The 23,323-nt window shown below is 49.4% G+C and overlaps 1 protein-coding gene across 1 annotated transcript in view; it reads left to right on the plus strand.

Annotated features, from left to right (window-relative positions):
* Positions 1–2,372: 2,372 nt before the first annotated feature.
* LOC310648302 (uncharacterized protein) overlaps positions 2,373–23,323 on the plus strand; it is a gene marked incomplete at its 3' end in the record, with an annotated part of 815,926 nt that continues 794,975 nt past the window's right edge. The window contains exon 1 of the mRNA XM_083376067.1: positions 2,373–2,880. Coding sequence (XP_083232193.1) covers positions 2,383–2,880 — 498 coding nt within the window. The 5' untranslated portion in view covers positions 2,373–2,382. The remainder of the gene's footprint in view (positions 2,881–23,323) is intronic.

Raw genomic sequence — 23,323 nt, forward strand, 5'->3', positions numbered from 1 at the left:
ATATCTGTGCCGGCCAGGTGGAGGGTTCCCCAGGGGTTTCCTTGCCTCCCGAACTGTCCGACTTTGCTGATGTGTTCAGCGAGACAGAGGCGGATCAATTACCCCCGCACAGGCCCTATGACTGCCCCATTGATTTAGTCCCTGATGCGCCACTCCCAGTGGGGCGTTTGTACTCCATGTCGGACCCCGAGTTGGCTGCATTGCGGGACTTTCTGGAGAAGAATTTGGCTCGTGGTTTCATCTGGCCCTCGTCCTCGCCAGTGTCTGCACCCGTGCTCTTCGTCAAAAAGAAGTCGGGCGAATTGCGGCTTTGCTGCGATTATAGGAAACTCAACGCCATCACGGTGCGCAATCGTTACCCGCTGCCCCTCATCCCCGAACTCTTGGACCGACTCCGGGAGGCTAAGATCTTCACGAAACTGGACCTGCGTTGAGCTTACAACCTCATCAGGGTTCGGCCGGGTGATGAGTGGAAGACGGCGTTTGGTACTCGCTATGGACATTTTGAGTACACGGTGATGCCGTTTGGCCTGACCAATGCCCCCGCCATGTTTCAGCATTTCATGAACGACATTTTCCGGGATTTGTTGGATCAGTTTGTCGTGATCTACTTGGACGACATCCTGATTTACTCCCCGTCGCATGAGGTGCACCATCAGCATCTCCATCAGATCCTGCATCGACTCCGAGAACATCGGCTGTTTGCCAAATTGGAGAAGTGCCAGTTCTACCGGGTGACCATCGATTTCCTGGGTCACCGCATTTCTCCTGAGGGCATCTCCATGGAGCCGAGTAAGGTTGAGTCTTTGCAGAGTTGGCAACCCCCACGTCGCGTGAAGGATGTTCAGCGACTTCTTGGGTTCGCCAACTATTACCGAACTTTCATCCCTGGGTTTGCTGCCTTGACAGCCCCCCTCACCCGGCTCCTGCAGAAGAAGACTCGGTTCCAGTGGAACGCTCCAGAACAACGGGCTTTCCAGACTTTGAAGGAAGCCTTCATGAAGGAGCCCATCTTGAAGCATCCTGACCCGCAACGGCCGTTTGTCATGGAGGCGGACGCCTCCGACATTGCCATTGGGGCGGTGTTACTCCAGGCAACGACGCCCAGCGGTACCCTCTTCCCTTGCGCGTACCATTCATGAAAACTGAACCCTTCGGAGCGCAATTATACAATCTGGGAGAAGGAGCTGCTGGCCATCAAAGTGGCTTTCGAGGCCTGGAGGCATCATCTGGAGGGAGCGCGGCATCAAATCGAGGTCCGGACGGACCATAAGAATTTGGAAAGCCTGCAGACCGCTCGGAATTTGAACCAACGCCAGATCCAGTGGTCTCTTTTCTTTGCGAGGTTCGACTTCCGGGTTCGGTACATACCTAGCGGGCACAATCAAAGAGCGGATGCTCTGTCCAGGAAGCCTGAATATTCCCAAGTGGAAGACAAGCTTCTGCCCAGGACAGTGATCCCCATCGAGTCTTTTGCTGCGGTGCGGGAGCCGGTTGATATACGGGCTCGGATCCAGGAGGCACAGGAGCAGGAGGTGTGGGTGGCTCAGCGGAAGGAGGAGGTGAGGCCAGATTCTCCTTGGATAGTCACGGATGGACTCTTGTATTATCGTGACCGGCTCTACATTCCGGGAGGGCCACTCAGGGGACTCATCCTCAGCCAGTGTCACGATAACCCGGCGGCGGAGCATTTTGGCCTGTTCAAGACCCTGAACCTGGTCTCCCGTACCTTCTGGTGGCCCCGAGTTCGAAACGACGTCCCGTCCTATGTCACCTCCTGCATCCCATGCAGGCAGGCCAAGTCAACGACAGGGGCCCCGCCTGGATTACTGCAGCCCTTGCCGACACCCAAAAGACCCTGGGGGGCTGTGTCCATGGACTTCTTGACGGATTTACCCCCATCCTCTGGTTTTATGACAGTGTATGTGATGGTGGACATGCTGACCAAGATGGCGCACTTCATCCCCTGTCGCGGCTTACCGTCAGCCCACGCCACTAGTCGTATGTTCATTCAGCAGGTGTTTTGGCTGCATGGCCTCCCTGATAAGAGTCATCTCTGATAGGGGGGCCCAGTTTACAGCCCGCTTCTGGCAGGAGTTGATGCATCCGTTGGATATCAAGATTTGCCTCTCGTCCGCACATCATCCTCAAACTGACGGGGGAACCGAGAAGGTTATCAGTATTCTGGAACAATATCTACGCTGCTACGTCAATCTGCAGCAAAACAATTGGGTGGACTATCTGGCCATAGCCGAGTTTCCATTTAATAATTCGCAGCACACCTCCACACAGATGACACCGTTCTTGGCCAATGTAGGATATCACCCCCGGTTTTTCCCCCTTTCTCCCGTGGACTCACCAGAGCCGGCAGCGAACGTCTTCATGGCAGAGTTACAGGCGATCCATCGATTGGTGCGACGTCAGTTAGAGAAGGCCAAGGCCGATTACAAAAGGTTTGCTGATCGGTCAAGGCGGGATACGCCTCCACTATCGGTGGGAGATCAGGTCTGGTTGTCCACCAGGAACCTACCGTCAACACGGCTGGTGAGAAAGGTAGATCACCGATATTTAGGACCGTTCCCAGTCGAGGCTGTCATCAATCCGGTCGCCTATCGCTTAACTCTGCCACGTTCCCTGCGCGTGCACCCAGTTTTTCATCGGTCTCTGTTGGTCCCCGAGCAACCGGCCTGTCCACTCCGCCGAGCGGAACCTCCCCCATCAAGACCTCGTGATGGAGACCGCACCCCCGAGTACGAGGTCGCCAGCATCAGGGACTCCTGTTGGCTGAAAGGTCGTTTCCAGTACCTGATTGAATGGAAAGGTTACGGACCAGAGGACTTCACCTGGGAAGACGCGACCGCCGTTCATGCCCCTGCTTTGGTGAGCGCTTTTCATGAACAATTTCCATCCCGACCGCATCCGGATCAGCAGACCTGGGGGAAGGGCCCTGTGGTGCGGGATAGTGTTGTGATTCAGGGTCAGCCTGTGGGTTTGGCAGTTGGGTCGGAGGATTCAGAGGAGGAGGAGGGGGGTGTTGGAGAGGTTGCTGAGGGTGTTGGAGAGCTTGCTGATGAGAGCCCTCAGCCAGGCCCCTCCCATCTGTTTACGACGCAGACCCAGCTGTGTGAGCCTGACAGCGTGGATGAAGATGACCCACAGCTTGCCCTGTTCAAGGACGCCCGACGCAGGAGGCAGTCAATCAGGAGTAAACAGAGGAAGGCAATGGGGCACCTCAGAAGGAGGCAGAGAGAAGCCACGCACTGAACTGTTTAAAAGGGGAATGCGTGGGAGGGCTGGTTTGCTGAAGGTAACCGTTTGAATAGCTCCTGTTTCATGGTTCGTGTCTTGTTTTGCTCTGTTTTATGTTAATAAATTTGGCAGGCTTAGTTCCAGCCTCTTGCCGTTTGTAAAGGGGTTGTCCCTGCCTTTTCTGCAGGGCCAGTAGTAGGCTGGTACAGAACAGTATCATCTGCATATTGGTGATACCTCTCCCCAAAGCCACGAATGATCTCACCCAGCGGCTTCATATAGATGTTAAACAGGAGGGGGGAGAGAACCGACCCCTGAGGTACCCCACAAGAAAGGGGCCTCGGGGTAGATCTCTGCCCCCTTGCCAGTACAAACTGAATGGCCCGAGTGGTAGGAGAACCACTGTAAAACAGTGCCTCCCACTCCCAACCCGTCGGGCCGTCACAGCAGGATACCATGGTCAATGGTATCAAAAGCCGCTGAGAGGTCAAGTAGGTCCAGGACAGAGGAGCAACCCCTGTCCCGGGCCCACCAGAGATCATCTACCAGTGCAACAATGGAGGGTGCCAGTAGATGGAATCGCTGAAAAGTTGAAAAGTTCAGAAAAGTTCAGTCGGCCGGTGGCAGGTCCCAAAGCCACAATCATGATGATAATGGAATAATCAACGGCGGCGACAGCAAAAGCCATAATGAGGTAGAGATGACAAGTCCAGAAGAGGGGGGAGGAGGCAGCCCGATGACAATGCCGATGGACCCAAAGCAACGTGTTCAGGCACGATGACAGGGACAGCTGCGACCTCCACGGCAGCAAGGAGAAGGAACAGCAGCAGCGGCAGACCCCACAGCCGCAACCACAGCACCACCAGGTCCACCGCGCTCACGGAGCCAACTCGCCGAGCGGCAGAGGGGGGAAACACGACATCGAAGCCCCCTTCCCCCTTGCCATAACCCAGGTCTCACAATAAAGCAAACAAGCACGAGCAGAGCCCAAATTCCGACTCAAGTTCACTCGGGGTCCAGCTCCGCTCGGCACAACAAAGGCTCGGCACAACAAAGAAACAGTCAGGTCGGCCCCGCCCAGCCGCCAGCGTCCTCTCACCAAAGTGTTAGATGGTCAGCTTCTCCTCCATCATTACGAACTGCATCCAGATGGGGGAGGGTGCTAACGCTCCACCGGAAATTCAACCAACCGAACAGGGGCCAAACGATAGCAAAAAAGCCCCATGGCCACCCAGCAAAGCCGAAAACCATTCTGTGCTAAAAGCTCAAAACCAGCGGACAGCCATCTTGGACATGCGCAAAGAGAAAACCAAAGGTCATAAAGGTCCAGGAAACACAGCAATAATGCAAGGACATCATTAGACAGGCAGGGCCAGAATATTTAGTCCTCTTAACCCGGGAAAAGTATCAGAAATTTAATACATCCAATTTATGCCACAGTTCTTTCGCAGACAGCATCCATATTACAGCAGTGAGAACCTGGGGATCTCATAGGTTGCTAAAAACTGATGGGGTGGGAGGCTTTGACACCCCCTCTCCCCATAAAGAACATTGATTAGCTCATGATATGTACAGGAGGTAACTCAGCCATGTCCAGAATCTCTATGGCGATTATCAGTCATCCAGGTCATGTCCAGAATGAAACGCTCTACCTCCATACAGGTAGTCCTCGACTTACAACAGTTCATTTAGTGACCATTCAAAGTTACAATGGCACTGAAAAAAGTGACCTATGACCATTTTTCACACAACCTTTGTAGCAGCCCCATGATCATGTGATCAAAATTCAGATGCTTGGCAATTGGTTCATACTTATGACCATTGCTGTGTCTCAAAGTCATGTGATCACCTTTTGCAACCTTTTGACAAGCAAAATCAATGGGGAAGCCAGATTCACTTAACAACTGTGTTACTAACTTATCAACTGCAGTGATTCACTTAACAACTGTAGCAAGGAAGGTCGTAAAATGGGGCAAAACTCACTTAACAAATGTCTCACTTAACAACAGAAATTTTGAGCTCAATTGTGATCGTAAGTCAAGCACTACCTGTATAGCCATTATCTGGGGATTTGGGAGGTGAGTCTTCAGAGGGCAAAGGAGAAGGCGATCTGGACTCCACTGCTTTCTTTCGGACAGCAGCCTGTGTGGGAATTCTGTGCAGATAGCCATGTCCAATGCCACATCCTAAGCTACACAAGAAAGCAAATAAAGGAAAGGCATCAGATAGGATATGCACTCTTGTTTTTAAAACATAACGAGGGAACCACAAACAAAGTCCATTATTATAGAAACCTTACAAAAAACTCTACTTTTGAATCCTCACAGAGCACTACTAAATCTTTGGCAATAAATGAGATAGAATACAATAGACCTGTCGGGCCCCGTGGGCCCGACACTACGAGGGGCACTTGGAAACTGGCACAGGGCCCAATGTATCCACCCACCCACACGGCCCTGCGCCTGAACCAACGCAGGAGAAGGTCGCGGGTGAGCGGCGGTCCCGCCAATCAGCTGGGCGTCAGCCCCTGACTACACAGGCCAGACAGCCAGCTGCTCTGCGGGTCCCAGCCACGCAAGCCCGGTTATCTCCTGCTTCACAGGTTCTGGCAACATCCTCTCGGCCGACAGTCTTCTCACGAGCCCGGCAACCGGCTGCTCAGCGTCTTCCGGGTCTATCGCTCTGCCAGCCAGCTGGTCCCCGACTCTCAGTCACGCCTGCAGTAACGGAATGTACGGAAGGACCCGCCGATGCTCGACAGGACAGCTTGGTCTGCCCAGCTGCGCAAGGACCCCTGCGGTTCCTGACAGAGGCAGGCGCGGATAGGCCTCTGCCAGGACAATGCATAGTCAAGGGGGGTCCTGGCGCGACGGGCCTGCCTATGGTGTTGCCTGCACGTTGGGGAGAGTTTTTGACCATCAACCCGGCAACTCAGGGTGGTCCGGAGCCGGGACCCGACATGGACCCACCTTGAGACATATGGAAGGGCTTATTGGAGTAGGTGGGGGTGAGGGGGACGTAAAGGGTTACAAAGGGTTGGTTGCATGCTGGGAGATTAGGTTTGGGACTGGGGGAGGATGGAGGGCTGCACGGGATACTGACCTTGAGGTAGTCGGCTTGCAGAGGAGCGCAGGCGCAGGTATGCACGAGGGGCGGGAAGGGGGTAGAGTTTAAATAGGCGCCAGCCGGATGCTGGTTTGTGTTGGGGAGAGTGGGGCCAGGATGTAGATGGGCTATAAAGCATGCGTTGGAGGCATGTGGCTTCCAACGCTGACTTTGCATTTACTTTGGAGTCTACGAATAAATGATCCTTTGTTGTTAACTGTACCACGGCTCGTCAACTGTGTTTTTGTCGGGGACGGCTTGATAGTAAGTCAGCGTTGCTTTCTCTTTGTTTCCTGCTGTCGTGATCTGATCCTGCTTGTTGGTTGTCTGACATGGCAGAGGGAATGCAGGGGGCTGTTCCGGCGGCTGAAGGAGGGGAGCCGGCCGGGGCCATAGCACTTCTTGATGTGGGGGAGCTAGTGGAAGCCCCACCTGTTGTACGGGCCAAGGTCCGGGACCAACTCCCCATGGCTGCTGGGAGCGGAGCCAAGGAAACGGGTGGTCAAACAGGTGGTGGGGAGTGGTGGCTAAGCCCTGTTCTGGGCCAGACGGACGCCGGCCAGGAACAACTGACTAGGCCGAGGGAGGGAGCGTCGCATAACAGACGAGGAGGGTGAGGAATGGAGTTATTCCACAGCCCCCGGCAGCTATACTCTGGACGTATTGAGGGATAGGTTTGGAGAACCCCGGCCATGGTCCTCTGCTGAGCCTGAACCTGATGATGGACGCTGGTCACATGACAGAGCCATTCCTGTGTGTCAGGACCCAACCTGTTTTCGTCTGGCAAGTCCCAAGTTCCGGGGACCACACAGCCACGGCACACCCCAAAGGAATGCTCCCCCTGCACAAGCCCCAGTTGCTGCTCCAGTTCGGGGAGGCCCAGAGCTGATCACAACAGCTTCACGGCGAACAACACCACCAGTGGAGGCCTTGGGTTGGCAGGCGGCTAACCCGCAGTACCCGGGGCCCATGGCGAGAGGACCGGGAGTCCAGATGGGACCTTGGGAAACAGGCGTGGCATGGGGCCCACCTCCAATGCCAATGACCTTTGATGGACACCCCGACCGCCTGGCTGTCTTTCTAAGCCATGTGGACAAATTTGGACAAATTCACCATGGCTTATTCCTCTCAATGGGCGATGGTGATGGCGGTCAAAACGGTGCTGCAAGGAGAGGCCGCGGTGTGGGCTGCCGATCTATATAGTGACCATGCCAGGGAGCTGGGGGATGTTGTGTTTTTCCTGGAGGCGTTACGGGTACGCTGCGAGGATGTTACCCGTATACAACGTGCCGAGGCCGAGGTGGTTGGGCTCCGACAAAATGGTCAATCGGTGGTGGAATATGTCTGTGAGTTTCGGGAAGGGACCTTGGAGGTCTTCTAGTCCAGCCCCCTGCTCGAGCAGAAGAACCTATACCATTTCAGACAAGTGACTGTCTAGTCTCTTAAAAATCTCCAAGGATGGAGCACCCATGATTTCTGAAGGCAAGCTGTTCCACTGGTTAATTGTCCTCACTGTTAGGAAGTTTCTCCTTAATTCCAGGTTGCTTCTCTCTTTGATCAATTTCCAACCATTGTTTCTTGTCCTGCATTCTGGTGCTTTGGAGAATAATTTGACCCCCTCTTCTTTGTGGCAGCCCCTCAAATGCTGGAATACTACTATCATGTCACCCCTATTTCTTCTTTTCCTTAAACTAGCCAAACCCAATTCCTGCAGCCATTCTTCATATGTTTTAGTCTCCAGGCCTTTGATCATCTTAGTTGCTCTTCTCTGAATTTTTTCCAAAGTATCAACATCTTTTTTGTATTATGGTGACCAAAATTGGTTGCAGTATTCCAGGTGTGGTCTTACTAAGGTTTTATAAAGTGTGATCTTGATTCTATGCCTCTGTTTATACAACCCAGAATTGTATTAGCTTTTTTGGTTGCTGCTGCACACTGCTGGCTCATATTCAAGTGATCATCCACTAGGACTCCAAGGTCCCTCTCCGTTACTCTTTTTGAGCTAGTTCTTGCCTAATCTGTATTTCTACCTTTGATTTTTTCCTGCCTAAATGTAAAACTTCACTTTTCTCCACATTAAAGTTCATTTTCTTGGATAGGGCCCATTGTTCAAATTTGTCAAGATGTTTTTGGATCCTGAGCTTGTCTTTTGGGGTGTTGGCTATTCCTGCCAGTTTAGTGTCATCTGCAAATTTGATGAGTTCCCCTTCTATTCCCTCATCTAAGTCATTTATGAAGATATTGAAGAGTACTGGGCCTAAGACAAAACCTTGTGGTATCCCACTGCTTCTCTCCATGTGGATGTAGTACCATTGAGGACTACTCGTTGAGTATGGCTTGTCAGCAAGCTACAAATCCATCTGGTGGTGATGTCTATTCCACCTCTTTCTACCTTACCAAGAAGTAGGTTGTGGTCTACTTTGTCAAATGCCTAACTGAAATCTACAGGTGAAACTTGAAAAATTAGAATATTGTGCAAAAGTTCATTTATTTCAGTAATGCAACTTAAAAGGGGAAAGTAATATATGAGATAGACTCATTACATGCAAAGCAAGATAGTTCAAGCCGTGATTTGTCATAATTGTGATGATTATGGCGTACAGCTCATGAAAACCCCAAATCCACAATCTCAGAAAATTAAAATATTACATGCAATCAATAAAACAAGGAGTGTACATAGAACAATATCGGACCTCTGAAAAGTATAAGCATGCATATGTACTCAGTACTTGGTTTGGGCCCCTTTTGCAGCAATTACTGCCTCAATGTGGCGTGGCATGGAAGCTATCAGCCTGTGGCACTGCTGAGGTGTTATGGAAGACCAGGATGCTTCAATAGCGGCCTTCAGCTCTTCTGCATTGTTCGGTCTCATGTCTCTCATCTTTCTCTTGGCAATGCCCCATAGATTCTCTATGGGGTTCAGGTCAGGCGGGTTTGCTGGCCAATCAAGCACAGTAATCCCATGGTCATTGAACCAGGTTTTGGTGCTTTTGGCAATGTGGGCAGGTGCCAGGTCCTACTGGAAAATGAAGTCAGCATCAAGCTCGTCTGCGGAAGGAAGCATGAAGTGCTCCAAAATCTCCTGGTAGACGGCTGCGTTGACCCTGGACTTAATGAAGCACAGTGGACCAACACCAGCAGATGACATGGCTCCCCAAATCAACACAGACTGTGGAAACTTCACACTGGACTTCAAGCATCTTGCAGTGTGTGCCTCTCCATTCTTCCTCCAGACTCTGGGTCCTTGGTTTCCAAATGAGATGCAAAAGTTGCTCTCATCAGAAAAGAGGACTTTGGACCACTGAGCAACAGACCAGGTCTGTTTTTCTTTAGCCCAGGTAAGACGCTTCTGACGTTGTTTGTTGTTCAGGAGCGGCTTGACAAGAGGAATACGACATTTGAAGCCCATGTCCAGGATCTGTCTGTGTGTGGTGGCTCTTGATGCACTGACTCCAGCCTCAGTCCACTCCTTGTGAAAGTCCCCAACACTTTTGAATGGCCTTTTCCTGACAATCCTCTCCAGGCTGCGGTCATCCCTGCTGCTTGTGCACCTTTTTCTTCCACACTTTTCCCTTCCACATAACTTTCTATTAATGTCCTTTGATACAGCACTTGGGGAACATCCAAATTCTTTTGCAATTACCTTTTGAGGCTTTCCCTCCTTATGGAGGGTGTCGATGGTTTTCTGCACAACTGTCAGGTCAGCAGTCTTCCCCATGATTGTGATTCCTACTGAACCAGACTGACAGACCATTTAAAGGCTCAGGAACCCTTTGCAGGTGTTATGGCTTAATTAGCTGATTAGAGTGGGACAGTTTGAGCCTAGAATATTGCACCTTTTCACAATATTCTAATTTTCTGAGATTGTGGATTTGGGGTTTTCATGAGCTGTAAGCCATAATCATCACAATTATGACAAATCACGGCTTGAACTATCTTGCTTTGCATGTAATGAGTCTATCTCATATATTAGTTTCCCCTTTTAAGTTGCATTCCTGAAATAAATGAACTTTTGCACAATATTCTAATTTTTCGAGTTTCACCTGTAAGTATACTACATCAACGGCATTTTGCTACAGCAGCAGTAGCAGGTTGTTCTGTGCGGGGTGGGATGGGGCGGGCCTTGTGCATGGGGTGGAGAAGCAACATGGCGGCACTAGCATGGTGGTAGACCAGTTGCTTCCCTCCCCCTTCCAGACACCTGTGTTGGTGGAACTATCATTAAAAAAAAGTCTCATCAGACTTTCTAACTTCTCATGAGATCTCATGTAGTTAGAAAGTCTGATGGAACTTTTTTTTTTTACCGATAGTCCCACAAACACACGGTGAAGGCTGAGAAGCAAACAGAGCAACGGAATGCAGCTGAAAGGCAGGTTAGTAAAAAAAAAATGCTTGGGGGAGGCAACGGCATCTGGGCAGGGGCGGGTGTGGCAACCTTATCCTGTATGGTGGCGGGAGGGTGGGGCGCATGCCCTTCCTGTGCCAGGCCAGCCCCTGCAGCCCTGGGGAGGCCGTGCTGGGCAGCAGTGGGCAGGGCATTGAGGTGGGGGCTGGCAGGCCGACCAAAGCAGGTGGAATGCCAGAGGCTCGGGGAGGGAGGGTGCTGAAGTGGATGGTCGGGCCATTGGCAAGAGCAACATGGTTGAGTGGAAAGCAGCCTCAGAACAAGTGGGGCAGGTAAGGAAAGAAATCCTTTTCCCCCCCCCCCCCAGAAATTGCCTTTCTTTCCTTACCCGACTCCCAGCCCTGTGCCACTGCTCCTTTGCCATCCGCCGTGTGCAAGGATAAGAAGGTTTTTTTGGGGGGAAAAAGGTCAGTCAATTCCAGCTTCTCGTGAAAGATCGCGAAGTTGGAATTGATTGACCATTTGCCGCCTCCTGCCCAATGCCGCTGCCATGAGGGCATGGAACAAACGAGGCGGCGGTAAGAAACCGGTATACCAATGGGGATCCGGCTTTCCTCGCTTGGGGTGGCTTTTGGCTTGCTGGCCGTGGGCGTGCTCTACCATGTCTACTTGAGCTTGCTAGCCGGCCATTTCACCTCCTTTGTGCTTGGTGGGCCAGGTGCCCTGAGTGGCGGTGGCAGCCTAATGGACCTGCACGAGCTGCTGGCGGTGGCCTGAGACGGGGCTAAGATGCGTTGGGTGTGTGAGGGGAACAGACTCCACGTGTGGGCCAAGGGCAAGATCTGCAAGGGAGCCAAGGAGATGACCAGCAGTGACCTGCTCTCCAACCACAAGCAAAAACACATGGGAAGGAGTAGGTCTGCATCACGCACCTCCCCCCTCCCCTACTCCGTCTGCTGCTGGAGGGCTGGCCCAGTATTTGCAATGGGCCCACAGAGCCCCAGAGTGTGTCGTTCAAGAGGCCGGCAGGCTGTGGCTGCTGACAGACACTGTTGGCCCCCATGTGCTCACTGAGCTCTGTGTGCGGGGGCTGACAGTGTTAGGCAGCAGCTGCCCCAGCCCCTGCCTCACCTTGCCTTGCCCTTCACCCCACAGGACGAGCCTCCTGCCCACCGCCCCACCCGCCAGAAACCCCTTGGATCTTCCCCAACCCTGCCCAGCCCCCACAACCTTTCCTCCCCACGAGCAACATTGAGGTGGCCACGCCCACCCCGGCCACGGCCACCCAGTCTGCCATGACCACTGCAGCCTTGCCCACCCAGCGATACATAAGTGGGTTTTGGGTTGCAGTTTGGGCACTCGGTCTCTAAAAAATTCGCCATCACTATCCTAGGATTTTATAAAGCGGTACTAATACTTCCTCTGTTTATACAACCCAGGATTGTATTAGCTTTTTTGGCTGCTGCTGCACAGTGCTGGCTCATAGTCAAGTGATCGTCCACTAGGACTCCAAGGTCCCTCTCACAGTTACTCTTTTTGAGCTAGGTCTTGCCTAATCTGTATTTCTACCTTTGATTTTTTCCTGCCTAAATGTAAAACTTCGCTTTTCTCCACATTAAAGTTCATTTTGTTGGATAGGGCCCATTGTTCCAGTTTGTCAATATCTTTTTGGATCCTGAGCTTGTCTTTTGGGGTGTTAGCTATTCCTCCCAGTTTGGTGTCATCTGCAAATTTGATGAGTTCCCCTTCTATTCCCTCATCTAAGTCATTTATGAAGATATTGAAGAGTACTGGGCCTAAGACGGAGCCTTTTGGTACCCCACTACTTACTTCTCTCCATGTGGATGTAGGACCATTGAGGACTACTCACTGAGTACGGTTTGTCAGCCAGCTACATATCCTTCTGGTGGTGGTGTTGTCTATCCCAGGACTTTTCAACTTTTTAGGATATGGCAACATCTGAGTACCACCAGTTGCCTAGCAAGGTGTCAAAAACTTGATGACCCAAAAAAGGGGAAAAAAGTGATGAAGTACAGGTAGTCCTCAACTTACAACAGTTCGCTTAGTGACTGTTCGAAGTTACAATGGCACTGAAAAAAGTGCCCCCCAAGCCACAGCCGAGCAAGACACCTGCCTGCCCGCCTGGTGGCGCTTTTCCTCCTGTCTGAGTTTTTCATAGTTGTGAGCATTTCTGTTGATGATTGGCAGCAGGGGTGGGGTGGGGGGGAGTTTTTATCCCCCCCCCCATCTTCTGGGTGGTTGCAGCAGGTTTTGGTTACTTCACATGTTTGCAGATCTGTTTTTTTATTATCTTTTCCAAGATCTTCCCAGGTAATGATGTTAGACTGATTGATCTATAGTTTCCTGGGTCTGTTTTTTTTTCCTTTCTTGAAGATGGGAACCACATCAGCCCTTTCCCAATCCTCAGGTACTTCCCCAGTGCTCCAGGATTTTTGAAAGATACAGTGCAATGGTTCTGAGATAACATTTGCCAGCTCCTTCAGAACTCTGGGATGTAATCTGTCGGGTCCCAGTGATTTATATGCCCTTCTAGCCTAAAAGGAAAAAGTAAATCCCCTCCTTACCCTTACACCAAAAAAAAAAGAGGATGAGGAGCTGAAGTGAAGTCCTACCACCCTTCCAATAACAACCTCACCCAAGTTGGAAAACCCTCTTTCCTCTTTCCTCTTCCAAAAGACACGGGGGGAGGGCAGGGCTCAGCCATTTCCCCTTCAGGAGACCGAGGTGACATTTCTATTTTCCAATATCCATCTATTTAGCAGGTGCTCTTCTTATTTACTGTATGGTTATGTCTATGTACCTATATGGTTTCATAGCTAAAATCAGTCTATGTGAATTACTTACAGGTAGTTCTTGACATACAACCATAATGAAGCTACATGACCAACCCAATTTTACGATTTTTGCAGCAGTCGTTAAGCAAACAGGGCAGTTGTTAAACAAATGCCACAGTTGTCAAGCAAACCCATTATTCACTATGGCATGGTTTTGCTAAAAACTGGAAATAACTTCCACTTTTCAGCAAAACTCATAAAGTCACGTGAGCATGGGACACTGCAAACAGCCATAAATGCAACTGTGTTGCCAAGCACCCAAAGTGCGGTCACATGACTGAAGGGGGGGCAACCCTCAGAACTTCAGAACCAGGTCATAACTCCCTTTTCCAGGTAAGTTGTAACTTTGAACAGTTGCTAAGCAACTGGTTGTAAGTCAGCCACTACCTGTAATTCCTGATTCTCTATTATGGTATATTTCTATGTGAGTGTAAAAGGTGACTTTCTAGTGTGCCATAAAGAAACCCAGCAACCAGAAGGAAAGATTTCACTCTTCTATTATATGAACCTCCTCTCACTGTTCTGTATTCCAGAAACCAACCACCTATCTATCCTGTCTTAACTTTTCCCCAAAAGATTTGCAGGTAGGGGGGGTATTTTCCATTTTTTTCCAGGCTGTTAACTCTTCCTCCTCTGCTTCACCCTTGACACACCTGCTAAGCCCCAGGAATCTGTATTTTATTTTGAATGTAAATACCATTGTTTTTGCATTACATACCTATTGTGCTGATGCCAAGAAAGGAGGGACACAGGAAATAGACTGAAAACAGGAATTGGAAGGGTGTTATGGTGATTTTCCAGTGCATTTAAAGTAGATTACATGGGGAAACTCTCAACTCAGCCATTCCACCCCAAAGGAAAGTGCTATTCATGAGTTATTCCCAAAATGTATTATCAAGATATCGGACCCAGGCCTACATTAAGAAAAAAAGGACAAGATCCAGAACATATTAGGAAGCCAAGGATTAACATTATCTTGCCTACATATCATACCTCACAATTTCTAAAGTCATACCTTCCTTGTCCACCCCAGGCTCCATTGGGAGTTACAAAAACCCCTCAGCAGAAATCTGTTTCTGTGTTATAGAGTAGATCAGTGATGGTGAACCTTTTAGAGACTGAGTGCCCAAACTGCAACCCAAACCCCACTTATTTATCATCGGGTGCCGGATGGGCATAGCCCACTGGGTGGGCATAGCCCACTGGGTGGGTGTGGCTCACTGGGTGGGCATGGCCCACTGGGTGGGCGTGGCCAGCTTGAAATCACTTGCGTCAGGGGCACTTGTCCGGGCCTGGGCAAGACTGGGGCGGATCTGAGGGTTTCCGGCAGAGGAGAGGTGGGACTGGGGCGAGCGCCAGGGGATGGTCCACTGGAGGAGCCTCACTGAGCCTCAGGCCATGCAAGGGGCCCCTGGATGGTGGCACGGACTGCCTGGAACCCTGGGCAGTGGAGGTCAAGCAGCCAGCCCGGCCCTTGAGCTCCCACAGCACCAGGACCCCACAGCACTGCCTACCCTAGACACACTTCCCTGAGGGGGTGCCCAGCTGTGTTTACCTCCTCCTCAAGGCTACTGCTTCTGTGCTTGCTCTCCTTGGCCAGGTTGCTCATGGTGGGTGCGGGAGGGCAAAGTGCATGGGTCAGAGGGAGGCCCACTCCCTCTCCATGCGAGGAGACCTGGCTTTGTAACCAAAGCATCCTCAGCAATAGGATGGGAGACCACCAGGGGATGGCAAAAGGGCAACAGGGCTACTGGTGGCCAAATGCTAAGGCAGGACTTCCCTCAGACCCTCCCTTCCTCTTATTCCAATCTCCTTCCTTCCTTCCTTCCTGTCTTCCTTCCTCCCTCCCTCCCTCCCTGCCTCCCTCCTTTTCATTCCCATCTCCTTCCTTCTTTCCTTTCCTTTCTTCCTGTTTTCCTCCCCTCCTTCCTTCCTTCCTTCCTTCCCTCCCTCTCTCTGTGCCCAGGAAGAGACGAGGGGAGGGGGAGAGGTTGGCAGCGCTTCTCTCAGAGAGTAAGAGACTTGGAAGAGACTGTAAGGTTTTACACTTAGCCTCACAATTGCCCCAGCATTACTCAGGAATTTAAAAGAGCCAAAAGAAACTCCTGAGCCGAGGTTTCAGCAAGCAAACAACTTTTATTTTGATCAAAATAGAGTTGGGTGGCCACATCTCTCTTTGTGGCTGGTAGAGAGATGAAGGCAACAACCAGGAAAGATGTCTTCCACCTTTTATACCACTTCAGAACAAAGAGATTTGGTCTTGGTAAAGGTAAAGGTAAAGGTTCCCCCGCACATGCGTGCTAGTCGTTTCCAACTCTAGGGGCCGGTGCTCATGTCCGTTTCAAAGCCGAAGAGCCAGCGCTTGTCTGAGGATGTCTCCGTGGTCATGTGGTCATGACTAGACGCCAAAGGCGCATGGAACGCTGTTACCTTCCCACCGCAGTGGTCCCTATTTTTCTACTTGCATTTTTACGTGCTTTCGAACTGCTAGGTTGGCAGAAGCTGGGACAAGTAACAGGCGCTCACTCTTACGCGGCACTCGGGATTTGACCCGCCAAACTGCTGACCTTCTGATCAACAATCTCAGCGTCCTAACCCACTGAGCCACCACGTCCCTCTGGTCTTGGTACTAGGAACCAAAAGGTACAGAAAAATAATTCCTAGATGATGACTCATACACAACAACCCAGGTTCCACCATAACTCCTTTTCCCCCTCCCCTCACCATGCTCTTTTCATGTAAGCAATCCCCTGTACCTAAAGCATGAAACATTTGCTTTTATATAACTAATTTCTCAATATAAAGCACCTACAAAGCTGTTTACACATAAACAAAGATGATTACAAAGTATCACTACTAATATCAATATTAATAACATCAACCTTAAGCATAATAAAATCCCTTCAAGACCTTTAAGGTCTTTTGTCCAAGTCCCTGCTCAAGCAAGGGACCTATACCATTCCAGACAATGGAATATCCAATCTCTACTTAAAAGCCTCCAGTAATGGAGCATCCACAACTTCTGAAGGCAAGCCTTTTCACTGGTTAGTCGTTTTGACAAGTCCTTAGTTCTAGGCTGGTTTTCTTCTTGATTAGTTTCCATCTATTATTGCCTTCTGATGTTCTGGAAAATAGGTTGACCCCGTCTTCTCTGTGGCAGCCATCAAATATTAGAACATTGCTATCATGTCACCACCCCTAGTCCTTTTCACTAAGCTAGGCACACCCAATTCCCACAAACATTTGTCATATGTTTTAGCCTCCAGCCCCCTAATCATCTATGTTTACCATCCATTTAGACCAGATGGTTCCCCTGGTTTGGTTTATAGAACAGTGGCCATGAGCAGAGCCTTCTCAGAGACAGCACCCAAATTATAGAACTTTCTTCCAAGGAAAATATGAACAGTGCATCCCTCACCCGTTTAGAGGCAACTCCAAACACTGTTCAGCCAGGCATATGTAGAACAACACCACATTTTATGGTCAAACAGCACTAAGTAAATTACTACTAAAATTTTTCTTTCTTAAAATACACACTTTTAATATTGTTTTAAGCAGTGCTGGTGATGCTTTACAATAGCTGTCTTTGAGAGTTTTTTTGTAAACCACCCTGGATTTCTCAGAAACATTTAATTTCAAATTAGATGTTGATTTAATAAATTAGGCAGAAGAAACAAATGTTTAAATACATCTAAATCCCACAGACCTACTGCCTCCTAGGTGCATACTGCAGAGAAATTAAGGCATTGCATTTCTAGCCAGCATAGCCACAGGATTATGGGAACTGTGGTCCATGACACTCAAAAGACATTAGTTTGGGTAAGGCTGGATTAAACTAGAAAAGAGCAGATGAGAGGAAGTAGAAGCAAGAAACACTTTCCATGCCTGTGACAAAATAATTGGCGGGGGGGGGAGTTGACTCTTAACTTCTTATTCAGTCCAAAGAGTTCTATGATTTTAGGGAGGGGAGGTGGCAAGAATAGATCACAAAGCCAATCTGCGAGTTTGCTCTCTCACCTGCCTGCACACCACCTGCCCGACGCAGCACATGGCTCCAAGCCATCTCCCCAGAAGTCCTTTGCAGATAATTCCATATATTTTTCGGGCCTCTCACTTTTCTGAGAATCACAACGCGACTAACCCAACCCCACTTCTTGCTGGCCTTCTCCAAACTGCCTGGCATCTAGTCTTGTCATCTTGCTTCTCTTTGCTGCCAGTGGCCATGGCTTTCCCATGCAGGGGTGGGGAAAGAGAAGTGCTCACAGGCTGTGATGCCAGGCAGTGGGCCATGGAGGTGCTGGTGGCAGGGGCGGTGCTGATCTAAACTTCATGTCAGCCATCCAGAATGTTAGATGTTTTTGTGCCAGCCATGGCAGTTCCCCAAAAAGGTCATCAGATGGGAGCAAAGAGGCATATTTGCTCCCACTGGTGGGTCAGGGGTCCCCGGCCCCTGCAGCCCCATTGGAGAGAGTTAATTGGTAAGGGAGGGGCTGAGGACCCCCTATAAAAACCTCTGCTCTCTTTGTTGTCTTCTTCTGCTTGCTTGCTGATCCATGAGCTCAATCCAGGCATGGATGCCTCCATGCCAGGGAACTCTTTCTATTTACTTTATCGTTAAATAAAGCTTTGACTGATTGCATCCCTGCGTGCTGCCTTTTACTTGGAAGCACCTTAACGAACCATCGGTCTCGTGAGGCCATCTCACACAGAATGTGGTCAGTTTTAGATCCTCAGGGCTGCCCTGGAGGGGGATCGAAAAAGGGGCCCAGCCCACCTGCTGCCTGGCCTCTGGGATGAAAGGCAGGGAGATGAGAGAGCACAGAGGCACAAGCCGAGCGTTGCCCTCTCCACCACATGGTAGGGCTGGAGAGGAGAACACAGCATTCACACCAGATAAAGAGATGGAGCCTGGAACTGCCAGCAGATCCCCCTTTTGTCTCTGAGAAGGCTTTCCTTTCCCCACACTTTCGCTTCCCTGCTGGCTCAATCTCTCCCTCACACAAAAACTCCCCCTGCTTTCTCCCCCTTCTCGCCCTTTTCCTCCAGCTGCACCTGAATGGAGTGGGAGGAGGTTAAAAAAAAGAGAAGGTGGGAAGAAAGGGGGAGGCTCCCCTTTTTTGTAACACCTCAGCTTCCTCCTCCTCCTCTTCCCCTCCTGGCTCTCTCTCTTTCTCTCTCTCTCTTTCACACAGAGAGAGAGAGAGAGAGAGAGACAAAGCCTTCCTGCTTCTCCTCCTTCTCACCCTTTCTCTCCAGCCACCACACGTTGCTGGCCACCAGCAGTTCCAGGCTGCAGCTCTGCATAACTGCTGCATTTCCCTCTCCGGCCCTACAACGTGGCGGAGAGGGCGAATGGGAACCGGCCGATGGTTGGCTTGTGCCACTGCATGCTGCCATCTCCGCGCCTTTCATCCCACAGGTCGGGTGTGCCCTCGAACGCTAGACTTACAGAACGCCAAGGCTCAAGCAAGGAAAGGCATGGTGCAGCAGAACCAGACGAGGAGAGGCCTGGCAAAGCGGGGAATGGCCGGGTGTGACTTGTGAGGCTGGGAGGGGTGGGGTGGGGTGAGGCAAATGAGCTGCAGCTGCTGCTGCAAACAAACAGCCCCCGAGCACTCGCCATTTCCTGTGCATGCACTGGGAAGGCGCCCAGCCTGGTTGGGGTGTGCCAGGGCTGGGCAGTGGGGGCCGGTCCTTTGCCATTTCTGGGACAGCCCTGGGGGCCAAATTTGGGGCTTCCCCAGCCTGGCCCCGGACCCTGCTGCTTTGGTGGCTCTGTAGGCAGAGCTGCGAAGTTCTCTTCTCTGTCAGAGAACTTCACAGCTCTGCCTACAGAGCCACCAAAGCAGCAGGTGAAGTGCCGGAGGCTCAGGGAGGGAGGGTGCTGAAGTGGGCAGTCGGGCCATTGGCAAGAGGAATGCATCTGAGTGGAAAGCAGCCTCGGAACAAGTGGGGCAGGTAAGGAAAGAAATCCTTGCTCCCCCCAGAAACTGCCTTTCTTTCCTTACTTGACTCTCAGCCCCATGCCACTTCTCCTTCGTGATCCGCCCCCGTGTGCAAGGAAACAAAGTTTCATTGGGGAAAAAAAGATCAATCAATTCCAACTTCGCGATCTTTCAGGAGAAGTTGGAATTGATTGACCTTTTTTCCCCAAAAAAACTTCCTTTGTTTCCTTGCACGCAGTGGTGGTGAGGGATTGCGAAGCAGCAACGGAACAGGACTAGAAGTCAGATAAGGAAAGAAAGGCACTTTCTGGGGGGAACGAGGATTTCTTTCCTTACCTGCCCCACTTGTTCCGAGGCCGCTTTCCGCTCAGATGTGTTGCTCTTGCCAATGGCCTGACTGCCCATTTCAGCACCCTCCCTCCCCGAGCCTCCAAGCTCCACCTGCTGCTTTGGTCGACCTGCTGGCCCCCACCAAAATGCCCTGCCCACTGCATATTAGCCAGTTGTTTAACCTCTAGGCCACAGGATCTTTCTCGCTTTGTTATCTGAGAGGCAAGGGAGATATGTGTTAAGTATTTGTTACGTATTTTAGAATACCTTGCAAGGCCCAAATACGGGCCAAATCTTTTTTTTTTTAATTCCATTTATATCCCGCCCTTCTCTGAAGACTCAGGGCGGCTTAAAAGCTTAGCAGTAGCCTTCATTCTATGTATATGCCTGCTTATTAGGGCTTTCAGACACACCCAAAGCGGCATGATTACAAAGTCAGCTTAATTGCCCCAAACAATCTGGGTCTTCATTTTACCTACCTCGGAAGGATGGAAAGCTGAGTCAACCTTGAGCCTAGTGGAATGCGAACCTGCACTAATTGCAGGCAGCTGTAGTCACAACTGTGACAACTCTAACTGCTAAGCTTGTAAGCCGCCCTGAGTCTTCGGAGAAGGGCGAGATATAAATGGAATAAAAATAAAAATAAAATAAAAAATAAATAAAACTCATTATTTTTGTAAATTTTTTGGATTGCTAACAAAGAATTAAAGGGAGACTGATATGGCTATTTCAAACTCATTTCTTCTCATCAGTCAGCCATACCCTTCTGAGATTCGAACCCGGGCCGACAGCACAATAGGCAGTTTTTTAACCTCTAGGCCACAAGCTCCTTCTCGCTTTTTTAGCTGAGAGGCAAGGGAGATATGTGTTAAGTATTCGTTATGTAGTTTAGAATACCTTGCAAGGCCCAAATACGGGCCAAATCTTATTGCCTGTATCAGCCTAACCTAAGGCCATCCACAAGCTGTAGTCAAAACTGTGACAACTCATTATTTGTGTAAATTTTTTGGATTGCTAACAAAGAATTAAAGGGAGACTGATATGGCCATTTCAAACTCATTTGTTCTCATCAGTCAGCCATACCCTTCTGAGATTCGAACCCGGGCCAATTTCACATTAGGCAGTTGTTTAACCTCTAGGCCACAGCCTTTTTCTCGCTTTGTGAGCTGAGAAGCAAGGGAGATATTTGTTAAGTAATTGTTTCATATTTTAGAATACCTTCCAAGGGCCAAATACGAGCCAAATCTTATTGGCTTTATCAGCCTAACCTAAGGCCATCCACAAGCTGTAGGCACAACTGTAACAACTCATTATTTCTGTAAATTTTTTGGATTGCTAACAAAGAATTAAAGGGAGACTGATATGGCCATTTCAAACTCATTTATTCTCATCAGTCAGCCATACCCTTCTGAGATTCGAACCCGGGCCGATTGCACATTAGGCAGTTGTTTAACCTCTAGGCCACAAGCTCTTTCTCGCTTTGTTAGCTGAGAGGCAAGGGAGATATGTGTTAAGTATTTGTTTCATATTTTAGAATACCTTGCAAGGCCCAAATACGGGCCAAATCTTATTGCCTGTATCAGCCTAAGCTAAGGCCATCCACAAGCTGTAGTCAGAACTGTGACAACTCATTATTTGTGTAAATTTTTTGGATTGCTAACATATATCTGAAGGGAGACTGATATGGCCATTCCAAACTCATTTCTTTTCATCAGTCAGCCATACAGTTCCGAAATTCGAACCTGGGCCTATTGCACATTAGGCAGTTGTTTAACCTCTAGGACACAAGGTCTTTCTCGCTTTGTTAGCTGAGAGGCAAGGGAGATATGTGTTAAGTATTTGTTACGTATTTTAGAATACCTTGCAAGGCCCAAATACGAGCCAAATCTTATTGGCTTTATCAGCCTAACCTAAGGCCATCCACAAGCTGTAGGCACAACTGTGACAACTCATTATTTCTGTAAATTTTTTGGATTGGTAAAAAAGAATTAAAGGGAGACTGATTTGGCCATTTTAAACTCATTTATTCTCATCAGTCAGCCATACCCTTCTGAGATTCGAACCCGGGCCGACTGCAAATTAGGGAGTTGTTTAACCTATAGTCCTTGGTGGAGCAGTGGGCTAATGCCTCCTTAAGTAACACCAGCTGCCTGCAATTAGTGCAGGTTCGCGTCCCACCAGGCTCAAGGTTGACTCAGCCTTCCATCCTTCCGAGGTAGGTAAAATGAGGACCCAGATTGTTGGGGGTAATAAGTTGATTTTGTAATAATGCCACTTGGGGTGTGTGTGAAAGCCCTAATAAGCAGGCATATACATAGAATGAAGGCTACTGCTAAGCTTGTAAGCCGCCCTGAGTCTTTGGAGAAGGGCGGGATATAAATGGAAATAAAATTAAAAAAAAATAAATAAAAAATTTGTGTAATTTTTTTGGATTGCTTACAAAGAATTAAAGGAAGACTGAAATGGCCATTTCAAACTCATTTCTTCTCATCAGTCAGCCATAACCTTCCGAAATTTGAACCTTGGCCGATTGCACTTTAGGAAGTTGTTTAACCTCTAGGCCACAGGCTCTTTCTCGCTTTGTTAGCTGAGAGGCCAGGGAGATATTTGTTAAATATTTGTTACGTATTTTAGAATACCTTGCAGGGGTCAAATACGGCCCAAATCTTATTGCCTGTATCAGCCTAACCTAAGGCCATCCACAAGCTGTAGTCACAACTGTGACAACTCATTATTTGTGTAAATTTTTTGGATTGCTCACAAAGAATTAATGGGAGACTGATATGGCCATTCCAACCTCATTTCTTTTCATCAGTCAGCTATACTCTTCTGAGATTCGAACGCAGGCTGATTGCACATTAGGCAGTTGTTCAACCTCTAAGCCACAGGCTCTTTCTCACTTTGTTACCTGAGAGGCAAGGGAAATATGTGTTAAGTATTTGTTTCATATTTTAGAATACCTTGCAAGGCCCAAATACGGGCCAAATCTTATTGCCTGTATCAGCCTAACCTAAGGCCATCCACAAACTGTAGTCACAACTGTGACAACTCATTATTTGTGTTATTTGTTTGGATTGCTAACAAATAATTAAATGGAGACTGATATGGCCATTTCAAACTCATTTCTTCTGATTAGTCAGCCATACCATTCTGAGATTCGAACCCGGGCCGATTGCAAATTAGGCAGTTGTTTAACCTCTAGTCCTTGGTGGAGCAGTGGGCTAATGCCTCCTTAAGTAACACCAGCTGCCTGCAATTAGTGCAGGTTCACGTCCCACCAGGCTCAAGGTTGACTCAGCCTTCCATTGTTGGGGGCAATAAGCTGATTTTGTAATAATGCCACTTGGGGGGGGTGTGAAAGCTCTAATAAGCAGGCATACACATAGAATGAAGGCTACTGCTAAGCTTGTAAGCCGCCCTGAGTCTTTGGAGAAGGGCGGGATATAAATGGAAATAAAATAAAAAAAATAAATAAAAAATTTGTGCAATTTTTT

Source organism: Vipera ursinii, assembly GCF_947247035.1.
Source record: "Vipera ursinii genome assembly, chromosome: W".
NCBI classification, from domain to species: Eukaryota; Metazoa; Chordata; class Lepidosauria; order Squamata; family Viperidae; genus Vipera; species Vipera ursinii.